The sequence below is a fragment of the Pleurodeles waltl genome, chromosome 5 (genome assembly GCF_031143425.1).
Source record: "Pleurodeles waltl isolate 20211129_DDA chromosome 5, aPleWal1.hap1.20221129, whole genome shotgun sequence".
Taxonomy (NCBI): domain Eukaryota; kingdom Metazoa; phylum Chordata; class Amphibia; order Caudata; family Salamandridae; genus Pleurodeles; species Pleurodeles waltl.
Window position 1 is genome coordinate 426038612 of NC_090444.1, and position 12920 is coordinate 426051531.

Here is a 12920-nt window from a genome sequence, read left to right on the forward strand (position 1 = left end):
GGCACAACAATCTACTCCAATCCACTCTGCAACACTCTACGACACTCTACTCTACAACACTAAATTTTTTCCCACTCCACTGTATGACACTCTACTTTACTCTATGGCACTCCACTCTCTGACAGTCTGCTCCACTTTATGTCACTCTACACCATGACACTCTACTCCACTCTGTGCTACTCCACAACACTTTACTCCACTCTACACCACTCTACTCCACTCTACAACACTCTACTCCATGACACTCTAAACCACTCCACTCTAAGACACTCCACGCCACTATACAAAACTCTACTCCACTCCACTGTGCGCCAGTCCACACCATGCCACTCCACTCTTCTCCACCCTACAACACTCTACTCCACAGTATGCCACTCCATTCTATGCCACTCTATGACACTGTACGCAGCCCCTTCTATGCTACTCTATTCCACTCTGACACTCCACTCTCTGTAAATCTACTCCACTGTATGGCACTGTACGACACGCTACTCCACTCTATGCCACTGCATGCCACTTTACTCCACTCTATGCCACTCTATGACACTCTACTCCACGACATTTTACGCCACTCCACTCTGCAACACTCTATGCCACTGCACGACACTCTGCTCCACTCTGTGACACTCTACTCCACACTACGACACTCTGTCCCACTCTCTGTCACTCCAGTCTATGCCACTCTATGACACTCTACTCCGCTTTACAACAGTGTATGCAGCTCCCTCTATTCTACTCTACTCTGACACACTACTCCACTATACTCCACTATGCTACTCCACGCCACTCAACTCTACACCAATGTATGCCACTTCAGTCTATGCCACTCCACTCCACACACTCCACTCTTCAACACTCTACTCACTCTGCCACTTCACACTACGACACAACATTCTACTACACAACACTCTACGACATTACACTCTGACACTCCACTCTGCGACAATACACTCTATGCCACTACACTCTATGACACTCTATGACACGCTCAAGACCAGGGTTCAAGTCCCGCTTCGGCAGGTCTTGGGCTCAATTCCCCTTGACCAGATAATTCTCGCCTCGGTGCCTAATCTAATTCATGGGTCCCACTCTGCAACTCTGGGCAATAGCTTGCTTAATCTCCACAACGGCCCCAACAGCGCTTGGATGCCTGGCTTCACCCTGGGGGTGCTCAGGAGTGGGCGCCTCACAGGGAAAAGCCAGGAGGGGTTCCATAGCGGTATGAGTACAGCGCCTTGAGACCCTAACGGGTGAGTAGTGCGCTATACAAGTGCTAATTTACATTTACAATTACACACTATGCCACGCCACTCTCTGACAATCTACTCTATTGTACACCAATCTATTCTATGCCTCTCTACTCCATTCTATGCCACTCCACTTTACTCCACTCTGCGCCACTTTTTTCTAGCCTCACTATTAAGTAATGAGTTCCTTAAGAAGGTGAGGGGTAGAGCTGTGGCTAAGGTGGACACACTGAAATACTTTATCGAGTTGCAGTGAACAGTGCGCTTTCCACTACCCTTCTGGACTCCAACTCTCTCACACTTACTCTTTTCGCTTTTCCTTTCTACCCTCTATTAATCTTCTATGCAGAAATGTGTGTGAAACTGGAGACAAAATGAGCCTGATTCACACAATGCACTTTTGAGTAAGTTTACCAATTATTGGTATTCACAAACAGCATTTTTGTATTAAATTATATTTTGTAGTAAATTACACTTTTGTAGTAAGTCCAGCACTACATAATGAATTTAAAAGAAGTAAAAAATAAAAGTTATTAAATAACCTATTTTGTATTTAAAAAAGAAAGCAACACTTAATGTTATTAAAAATTATTAACATTTATTGCTGCATTATTTTATAATTCAAAATAGGTTATTAAATATCTTATAATTAAAGAATAAATATTTATTGTTTTATAAGTTTTAACATTACTTTATATTTATATTTCTAACAATTTTACATAATTTATTTTAACATTATTTCCTATGGGGATTTATTTTAAGTCCCTACCTCAATTATTTTCTGTGGGAGGGTGTTGCAGGACCAGTAGCTGGCCATGTGTAGTCCTGGACTTTTTTACAAAAGTGTAAGTTACTACAAAAGTGTAGTCTATGAATGCCAAAAAGTAGTCAACATACTCAAAAATGTAAGTGTAACTTACTTTTGTGTATCAGACTCCCAGAGTGCACTTGTAACTTAACAAAAAACAAGAAAAAGTATTTGAGGTAAGATTGAAGAAATGTGCTGGAACAAGACACAGAGTTCAAGGTCCTGACCAGTATACAGGGAGTGCAGAATTATTAGGCAAGTTGTATTTTTGAGGATTAATTTTATTATTGAACAACAACCATGTTCTCAATGAACCTAAAAAACTCATTAATATCAAAGCTGAATATTTTTGGAAGTAGTTTTTAGTTTGTTTTTAGTTTTAGCTATGTTAGGGGGATATCTGTGTGTGCAGGTGACTATCACTGTGCATAATTATTAGGCAACTTAACAAAAAAATATATATACCCATTTCAATTATTTATTATTACCAGTGAAACCAATATAACATCTCAACATTCACAAATATATATTTCTGACATTCAAAAACAAAACAAAAACAAATCAGTGACCAATATAGCCACCTTTCTTTGCAAGGACACTCAAAAGCCTGCCATCCATGGATTCTGTCAGTGTTTTGATCTGTTCACCATCAACATTGCGTGCAGCAGCAACCACAGCCTCCCAGACACTGTTCAGAGAGGTGTACTGTTTTCCCTCCTTGTAAATCTCACATTTGATGATGGACCACAGGTTCTCAATGGGGTTCAGATCAGGTGAATAAGGAGGCCATGTCATTAGATTTCCTTCTTTTATACCCTTTCTTGCCAGCCACGCTGTGGAGTACTTGGACGCGTGTGATGGAGCATTGTCCTGCATGAAAATCATGTTTTTCTTGAAGGATGCAGACTTCTTCCTGTACCACTGCTTGAAGAAGGTGTCTTCCAGGAACTGGCAGTAGGACTGGGAGTTGAGCTTGACTCCATCCTCAACCCGAAAAGGCCCCACAAGCTCATCTTTGATGATACCAGCCCAAACCAGTACTCCACCTCCACCTTGCTGGCGTCTGAGTCGGACTGGAGCTCTCTGCCCTTTACCAATCCAGCCACGGGCCCATCCATCTGGCCCATCAAGACTCACTCTCATTTCATCAGTCCATAAAACCTTAGAAAAATCAGTCTTGAGATATTTCTTGGCCCAGTCTTGACGTTTCAGCTTGTGTGTCTTGTTCAGTGGTGGTCGTCTTTCAGCCTTTCTTACCTTGGCCATGTCTCTGAGTATTGCACACCTTGTGCTTTTGGGCACTCCAGTGATGTTGCAGCTCTGAAATATGGCCAAACTGGTGGCAAGTGGCATCGTGGCAGCTGCACGCTTGACTTTTCTCAGTTCATGGGCAGTTATTTTGCGCCTTAGTTTTTCCACATGCTTCTTGCGACCCTGTTGACTATTTTGAATGAAACGCTTGATTGTTCTATGATCACGCTTCAGAAGCTTTGCAATTTTAAGAGTGCTGCATCCCTCTGCAAGATATCTCACTATTTTTTACTTTTCTGAGCCTGTCAAGTCCTTCTTTTGACCCATTTTGCCAAAGGAAAGGAAGTTGCCTAATAATTATGCACACCTGATATAGGGTGTTGATGTCATTAGACCACACCCCCTTCTCATTACAGAGATGCACATCACCTAATATGCTTAATTGGTAGTAGGCTTTCAAGCCTATACAGCTTGGAGTAAGACAACATGCATGAAGAGGATGATGTGGTCAAAATACTCATTTGCCTAATAATTCTGCACTCCCTGTACAGTAGAATGGCAATGAGGCTCATGGTGTTTGATTATGAGCACAGCTTTAAGTGAGTTTGATCCTGCTGATGCCCAGCCCTTGCAAATATCAATAAGGACTGGGAAAGCTACTAGGTCTGGCCTTGGGAAACTGGTACAATGGTTATTTTTTTTAAATAATTTGGCAAGCATATGCCACATAAAATTTAAAAACATGCTATATGCATATGAAAATATGGCAGAAATCAATCAGCATAGAAATGTAACTTATATTTAGAACTTTAATAGAACAGTAGATGGACTTAGAGTATTTACAGAAACACTTTTTAATTTTTAAATCACATCAAAGTAAATATGATTTTTACAGGTACAAAGAACAATACTAATAGCTATGAATAAATGTAACCTAACGCATAGTTTAAACAAAGAATGGTGACTAAAAAATAATATAAGGATATAAATAGGAAAGAAAAGGCATTGTACGCAAAGTATTGGTCCACCTGTCCTGCCACTTAAGAGCACTTTTTTTAGGTAGATGGGCACGTGTGATTAGAAAAAATGGCACCACTCACAGTGGAAGACAGCTAAGAGCTGCTGTGGGCTATCTAATTGCCCAATGCTATAGGCTGTGATGAGAGTAGGGAGTGTGTTATGGAGATGGCTGCAGTCCTGTGGTGTGTGTGAGGTTGGACTTTTGTATGGGTGTGACAGTTACGTGCTTGCACATTATGTAAAGAAGAGAAATTGTGTGGTGGGCACAGGAAACGTTATGGTGTGGTGTTGAGGGGTTTTGTGGTGAGATCAAGCCTTTGGTTAGTATTGAGTAGTGCATATTGAAGTGCAGTATCCATTGTCTAACCAGTGTTCAACGCTGGGTGAAGTAATTGTTCAATAGGGCTGTAGTTTATGAGGTTGTTCTGTGTGGACTAACAGGTTTGTTATGATCACGTTAGCACAGGATGCTGAGGGGCAGGATTTTTAGACCTTACTTGAGGGCTAAACAGTCTTGTGTGCAGGCTGTGTGGCAGGTTTATTCACAGGTGCTGCCAGGACAGAGAAGTAAGGGCCATATGAACCAAAGCATTTTCCCATTGACACAGAATGGGTAACAACACCCTTTGATACATCTGGCCCTTAGTTCTTTTTTGCAATGCAGATTTTGAGATTAGGCGGCTGTTCCTGGAGCAAGTGGTCTGAGGGGTTGGTATTAGAACATTGTGGTTTACCAGAACTTAAAACACAAGCCAAGAAAGGATCTGTGTGTGATGCACTGTGCTTTGAACTTCACACGTTTGGTTGATAACCAGTATAGTGTGCAGCATGCTTCTGGTGTTATGTGTTCCCTGGTGCAGGAGTATGGCTGTTGCGATCCGCAGCATTTGCAGTGCCTGTGTCAGGAATGCTGAGAACACAAGGAAGAGGGCATGTGTCTTGCCAAAGAGTAAGACGATTGGAACAATCACAACTTACAGTTTCTTGGGGTAGACTACGGCAGGGAAGTGTCTCTCATGTGTGAAGGTGGAAGAAGCAAGTTTGGACTTAAGTGTGGTTCTTGAGTTAGGTTTGGTTCCATTGTTACCCCTAGGTATTTAATATGCTTGGAATAGCGGTGGGCAAGGGAAGTGGTGGTGGAGCATTGGTCAGTTTGCCTCTTTTCCTGGTGTTGTTTGAGGTGGTTTCCGTTCAGTCACATGATACTCTCACAGAGGTAATCGAGGAGTAGGTGGCTGTTAGAAAGTATGGGGTGAATACCCTGATGGTTGTTCATGTGTCCTCTGAATAGCTGTTGCGTGACATACCAAAGCCGCAGATAAAGGATTGGCGTGACATAGCTACTGAGCCGCGGTAGAGTGCGCAGCCCTCTGGTTGTTTATGGGCCGCGTGGGGAGCGGTAGCGGCACACCGGGTGCAGACCCCTCTATTCCGAATTCGTTCAGGCCGGTGAGGAGGTTATTATTACTGTGTCAAAGGGAGCTGAGTTGGTAGGATGAGGATCCCTGGGTTGTTGTCTGCAGCTATTATTTTAATGTGATCCCAGGAGCAGATGCATGAGAGAAAGTCGTGACTGTGGAGCCAAAAACTCCAATGTGATAATGTTTACTTTCCAAGCTGGATACAGGGATAATTCGAACGAATGAACTTTAGCTTCCTTGGCCTTTAGTTCACGATGAATACTTTAATTACAGGAAACGATATTTTACTAAAGAACAGAATTAGATGCACCGTTTCCTATACAAATCATCTCAAAGGCCACTCTCAGTGAATGTACTGATTACTACTAATAATATATACTTGTGTCAAATCGGGCTAGCAGGCTGCGCGCACGTCTCACCTTTCCTCGCGGGGGTTCATTAGTAAATCTTCGGGTATCATAATTATTATGAAACGAGATCTGCTCCAGTAGCAACTTTGGAAGGTGGGAAGCTGTCCTTGGAGTAGCAAGAGGAACTATAAATAAACAATGCAAGAAAAAAAGGACATTACTATGTTGGACATCATTAAAGAACAGAGAAATGTGATTCCTGTTATGGAAATAGAGGCAGTTAAAGTTTTCAGAGGAGGCATGAAGCAGTCATTGATTGGCACGTAATTATTTATACGAGGAGCATGGTTCCTGGCTTTTGCACATTATAGGCCTCATGCATATCAATAACACAGAGAGTTGAGCGCACGGGGAACAGCTGGAAGCGGAAGTAAGTGGGAGCTGAGTCCATCGCAGCAGGATTTTCCTCCCAAAGCAAGTATCTAATAGCGTTATACAATCAGAGGCATATTTATCAGTGGTGTAGCAGGTGCAGCGGCACTGGGGCCCAGAGACCTGAGAGGCCCACGGAATCCTGATCATGGCTCTGTTTAACTACACGCGCAACAAAACGGGGCCCCTATCTCTTGCTTGAACTTGAGCCCATGATACTCCACTGTATAAAACGGCTCTTGTACCTGCCTCTAGGTAGCAGTCGGTGGTGTGTCTGAAGACTATTTTTCCAATATCCCTGCTAATTTATGTGGTCATTAGCTCCACATAGATGGGCAGAGTCCCAGCTTTAGAAAGGTCTGTTTTGCAGCCTCCTACATCTAAGTGCCGAATAAGGGGCCAGATGTATCAAAGATCTGGTTTGCATTTCTTAAATAGCGAATTTTAAGAAATCGCTATTTAAGAAATGCAAAATAGAATGTTTGAATTTTGCGATTCGGTAATCAATTTTTTTAAATTGGCAAACGCTATTACCGAATCGCAAATAGAGAATGCAACTCCATTCAAACCTATGGACCTGTAGGCCCATAGGTGCGAATGGTTTTGCATTTCCCAATTTGCAAATTCCAGTTAGGAATTCGTAAATTAGGTAATGCAAACCCCAGGGTGCTGGGGGCCTAAGGCCCCCTCTGATGCACCCCAAAAAAAATATTTGCAGACATGTGAAGCACACACATGCCTTATGGGCATGTGTGTGCTACATGTCATTTTTAAAAATGCATTTATAATGCATTTTTTAAAATTGCACATGCTTACCACCAAACTTGAATTTGTGGTAATTGCATTTCCTAAATGCCCAATTCGCATTTAGGAAATGCTTGATACATGTGCTTTGGAAATCGCAAATAGGAATTCTCTATTTGCGATTTCCTATTTAGAGAATTGCAATTTGCAATTCTCTAAATGGGGTCGCAATTTTAAGGAATCACTATTTTTGCGATTCCTTAAAATTGCACTGCAAATGCCTTTCATACATTGTGAAAGGCATTTTTGCGTTCGCAAACGGTCAAATTTCGCGATTCGCACCGTTTGCGAATGCAAAAACGTTTGATACATCTGGGCCATAGTCCTTCAGTTTCTCTTGTGCGGTGTCTCACATCCACTCTACTCTAAAAAACTACTTCAGTCTACTCCACTATGCCACTTTACACCACTCCACTCTACACCACTCTATGCCACTCCACGATACAACACTCCACAACACTGTACTCACTCTATGCCACTCCACTCTACAACATTCTATGACACAACACTCTACGATACAACACTCTACGACAGTCCACTCTACTACATTCCACTCTATGGCACTACACTCTATGACATTCTATTCCAGTATATGCCACTCCACTCTACGACAATATACTCTACTGTACACCACTCTACTGCATTCTATGCCCTTCCCCTTTACTCCACTCTATGCCAACCCACTCTACAATACTCTACTCCACTCCATGCCACTCCACTCTCAGAGAGTCTACTCTACACCACTCTACTCTACGCCACTCTACTCCATTCTACGTCACTCCAGTCTATGCCATCCCACCCCACCCCACCCCACTCTACGATACTCTGCTGCATGACACTCAATGCCACTCCACTCTGACACTCTATGCCACTCCACAACATTCTACTCCACTCTACACCCCTCCACACTACTCTATGGCACTCTATTCCCTCCATGACATTCCCGAACACTCCATGACACTCCACTGTACACCACAATACTCTACTCCACTGCATGCAACTCCCTCTATGACACTACACACCACTTTACTCCACTCTATGCCACTCCACTATATTCTACGACACCCTATTCCACTCTATGCCTTTCCACTCTACTCCACTCTACATTCTTCAGCTTTGTTCTTCTCCACACTACTGCCTCCACAACAGTCCACAAGGCACTACGTTACTCAATGACACTGCATACTTGCTTGGAACACAGCCCAAATTACACATTTTGTTCTGAGAAGTTTGTAGATTTATAACCATAAATTGTAGTTATTGAAAAGCACATTCATATGAAAATAGTTAACCAGGTCATATCATACGTAATGCACATATATTGTATAAACAAAATATACACATTCCGCAAATAGAAGGCAAAATTCAATGATGTGTACATTCTGACATGCACTATATACATTCCATAGATGTGGCTAAAATCTTAATATGATATGCAGTCTAAACACAGCCAACAAGTATTTCGTCCTTGAAAAGACTTCCTCAGGGCTTATACAATAAGGAAATAACTTATGCCTTTCACTATTTTCCAAAGGATATTCAAACTACACAAATGAATATTATCGGATGAGAGGACAAAGGCTTAGGCTTAACTATATCAATAAGATGATACTCTACTCCACGCTGTTCCACTCTATGTTACTAGATTGTACATCACTCTACACCACCCTATGCCACTCCACTCTATGCCCTTCCATTCTACTCACTGCATGACACTCCATTACACTTTATGCCACTCCACAACACTGCACATAACTCCCTCTTCACCACTGTACTCTGGCACACTACTCCACTATGCCAATCTACACCACTCTATGCCACTCCACTACACTCTATCACACTCCACTCTACAACACTCTTTGCCACTCCACAGCACTCCACTCTACAACACTCCACTCTATGACATTCCAGTCTACGACACAACACTCAATGCCATTCCACTCTACGCAACACCCTCTATGCCACTCCATGCTACTTTGTTCCACTCTACGACACTCTACTTCACTCTATGCAACTCCACTCTACGAGATGCTATGCCACTTCACAACACTCTACTCCACTCTATGAGACTCTAATTCTTCAACGACAATCCAAAACACTCTATGCCACTCTACTGCATGACTCTGCTCCACACAATGCCACACCACTCTATGACAAGTTACTCCACCCTATGCCACAACACTCTACTCCACTGTACGCAACTCCCTCTACGCTAGTACACACTACTTTATTCCACTCTATGCCAGGGACGGCTCCTCCGTCATAGCAGAGGAGCGTCACGCTCATGCTCAGAGTCAGACAGGCAGTGGCAAATAAAATGACAAAACAATTTTATTATCATTTTATTTGTCGCAATCTCATTTTCTGTATTCGCTCTTCACAAGGTAAATGTGTATCTCTTTTTGGAATGTAATACTGAGTTCAGTAACGAGTGCTGCATATATTTTATCATGACGTTCATGCCTAATAGCCATGCAAAATGTGTTATGCATATTAATCAAGGATCTAATTTATCATATGCCATTTATGCAATCCACATTTAGTGACATGATTCAGAAATTATATCACTGCAGCTGTATAGATCGCATCTGATATAGGCGTACCCTTAAAGCATCACAGACTATCTCAGATGCGCATTTCTGCATAATATAGATCCCTGCAGTGACACACTTTTCAATTGAACCATCAGTCTGACTCAAACGAAACGCTCTAGTTTTGACTTGATGCGATTTTTTTCTGCCTTTATTAAGAGTGGTCTGATAATTCCAATGGAGGAGGTATTGGGTTGTGTGGGAGAACCACAGCTCCACGTGTTTCGGGAAACATCCTTTATGCCGAATTTTTTATAACGAAGTCCTGGTTAACGAAAGCGGAACAACGCTTTCTTTAACCACGACTTCGTTATTTTGTGCCTTAACCACGCATGTCCTGAACAACGAACATGCATGGTTAAGGTACAAACAAGGGAGTCGGCTGAGGAGGACGACGCAGATGACAAGGTGACGACTCAGGTAAGTGGGGGTTTTTAGGTTTTGGGGAGGGGGTGGGGGGTCAGGGGGTTTTAGGTTTTGGGGTGGGTTGGGGGGGTGGGGCGTTTTTGGTTTGGGGAGGGGGTGGGGGGTCGGGGGTTTTAGGTTTTGGGGTGGGGTTGGGGGGTGGGGCGTTTTTGGTTTTGGGGAGGGGGTCGGGGGTTTTAGGTTTTAGGGTGGGGTTGGCGGGTGGGGCGTTTTTGGTTTTGGGGAGTGGGTGGGGGGTCAGGGGGTTTTAGGTTTTAGGGTGGGGTTGGGGGGGTGGGGCGTTTTTGGTTTTGGGGAGTGGGTGGGGGGTCAGGGGGTTTTAGGTTTTAGGGTGGGGTTGGGGGGGTGGGGCGTTTTTGGTTTTGGGGAGTGGGTGGGGGGTCAGGGGGTTTTAGGTTTTGGGGTGGGGTTGGGGGGTGGGGTGAGGGATGTAGGGTGAATGGTGCCTATTGCTAATGATTTTATCAGGAATGCCTTTACAATGAAATATCGTTGTAAAGGCATTCGTGGTAAAATCATTAGTAGTAAAGACGAGGTCGGTGTTCCGACCTCGTTGTTAAGGTTAGTAGTAGTTTAAAATTCAGTGTTCCGTCATATAACCCGTGTTTCAACTGGAGATTTCACCCTGTTCAAGCAGGCGAAGTCTAGGAGGAATACTGGGGAAAAGCGTACAATATAGGCAGGGCCGGCTTTAGGGCGGTGCGAGCGGTGCTGCCGCACTGGGCGCTGACCTCAGGAGGGGCGCTGTGTTTAGCAAGTACTTAAAAGCACCTTCTGAAAAGTTTATTGTGCGTCCAGCCTTTAGGAAACAATTAAAATGTCAAGATACTTCTTGCGATTAATGTTCCTGCTAGGGAGAGAGATGGGAGTTTTGTTTAGCGGCAGCTCTGACTCGCCATTAAGTAGCATAGATGGTTAATATTCCTGTTGCAAATAACAGCTCTGTATTCTATGTGGACAGCTGAGTTGATTAGTAAAGCCAGCCTCTACACGCGTTTTAAAACAAATACATGTATGTGAAAGGGGCTATGGAGAGATGAGTGACACATTTGGTGGTTGGTAGTGAGTGAATCCGAGAAGGTGGTCATAGGGAGATTGGGGGGGCGCAAAAAATATGTTGTACAGGGCACCACCAGCGCTACAGCCGGCCCTCCATAGAGGCATGGTGAGCCCGACTTCCAAATGTTATTCAACAAAAACTCATAATTGCCATATTTCCCTGCAGCCAGAGTTACTGGGACCCCCGGTAATTGTAATTCTGAAGCAGGCAATTGATGGCAATTATTACGGGCCCCTTGTGCTCTCGTGGTATGTATTTGTTGTAAACTTATAAGCAATGACTGCAAACGTGTTGGGGCAGCAGCTAGTTGTCCTCTTTGCTAAACCTTACCTCAGTAGAAAGCTCCGTTCGTGGCAGAGGACATTCTGGAACCGTTCTCTCTTACCCTGGTTACTTAGGAAGGAGCTGAAACAGCCATGGAGACGGAAGCGTCAGCCATAAAAAGACACTTCACATCGCCCTGCACGTAGAGACTCTTCAGTACTGGGACACAAAGACTCCAGTGTGCTGATGCCCAAGTGCAATCCGAATTTTCCCCTTTCTCATGCTCAACAGCCTCCTGCGTCGCTGCAAAGAGATGTCCTTCCTTTTGCATGTGAGGAGCACATTCGAGAATGAACAATGCTTGAAACATAGCTCCATGAGGAAGGTCAGTGTGTGCTGGCATTCTCTGTGAAATAGCACTAGCTGCTTCGTGTGACTCAGAGCTTGCCACCATATAATTTGATTTGTAGTCCTGTCAGTGTTTTAAGGATTTTTGGGGCACCACGCAAGAACAGTTTTGGGGCTCACTGTTAGTAACAACTTTGAATTTTATTACCCATTTCTGCTAATTTAAGCCTGTGTGATGCGAACAAACCTTCAGAAACAGGGTTCACAGAAAAATAATTTATATATATCTTTATAAATCCTAAAGATGAACCAGGGGGAGGAGAGACAGAGTCAGAGGTAGGAGGAGGCAAGGAAAGAGGTGGAGATATATAAATAGGCAAAGTGGAGCTACAGGGAAAGGGACCCACAGCAATCACCCTCTCCTTAAAACGTCTCTTCCTGTAACACAGGATTTAGAAAATATTGCGTTTCTAGAACGCAACCCAATGAAGCTCATTTTATCAATACTGGAAGGGGGAAATGTTTTGCCAGAGCTCTCTTGTTGACACATTACTTTTAAGGGAAAAACAGTGCCTCCCCTCCATGAAACAGGTATGGGCTGTTCCTGAGATTGGAAGAAAACGTTTTATTTTGTAGAAGGCTGCCTTTTGTCCCGACCCTGATGACAGTAGGACCGATCATTAACATTTCTGGACGCTAAGAGTTATTTATCCACAAGTGACCCATACAAAGCTCATAGGTGGACAAGAAAATGTCACTGTTGTTCCAGTCACGGGTCTGTGCACGATTTGTATATGCGCAGAAGTGACTCAACTGTTACAAGTTTTGCATCCTTTACTAGTAAGGGACGGTGTCAATTAAAAGATTCATTGGGTCGCCCAGAGATACCAATGTTTGT

General features: G+C 43.4%; 1 protein-coding gene across 1 annotated transcript in view; it reads right to left on the reverse strand.

Annotated features, from left to right (window-relative positions):
* The window catches only part of CIMIP6 (ciliary microtubule inner protein 6), a 179133-nt gene that overhangs the window by 53045 nt on the left and 113168 nt on the right, over positions 1-12920 (reverse strand). The window contains exon 4 of the mRNA XM_069234192.1: positions 6167-6282. Within this exon, the coding sequence (XP_069090293.1) occupies positions 6167-6282 (116 nt within the window). The remainder of the gene's footprint in view (positions 1-6166; positions 6283-12920) is intronic.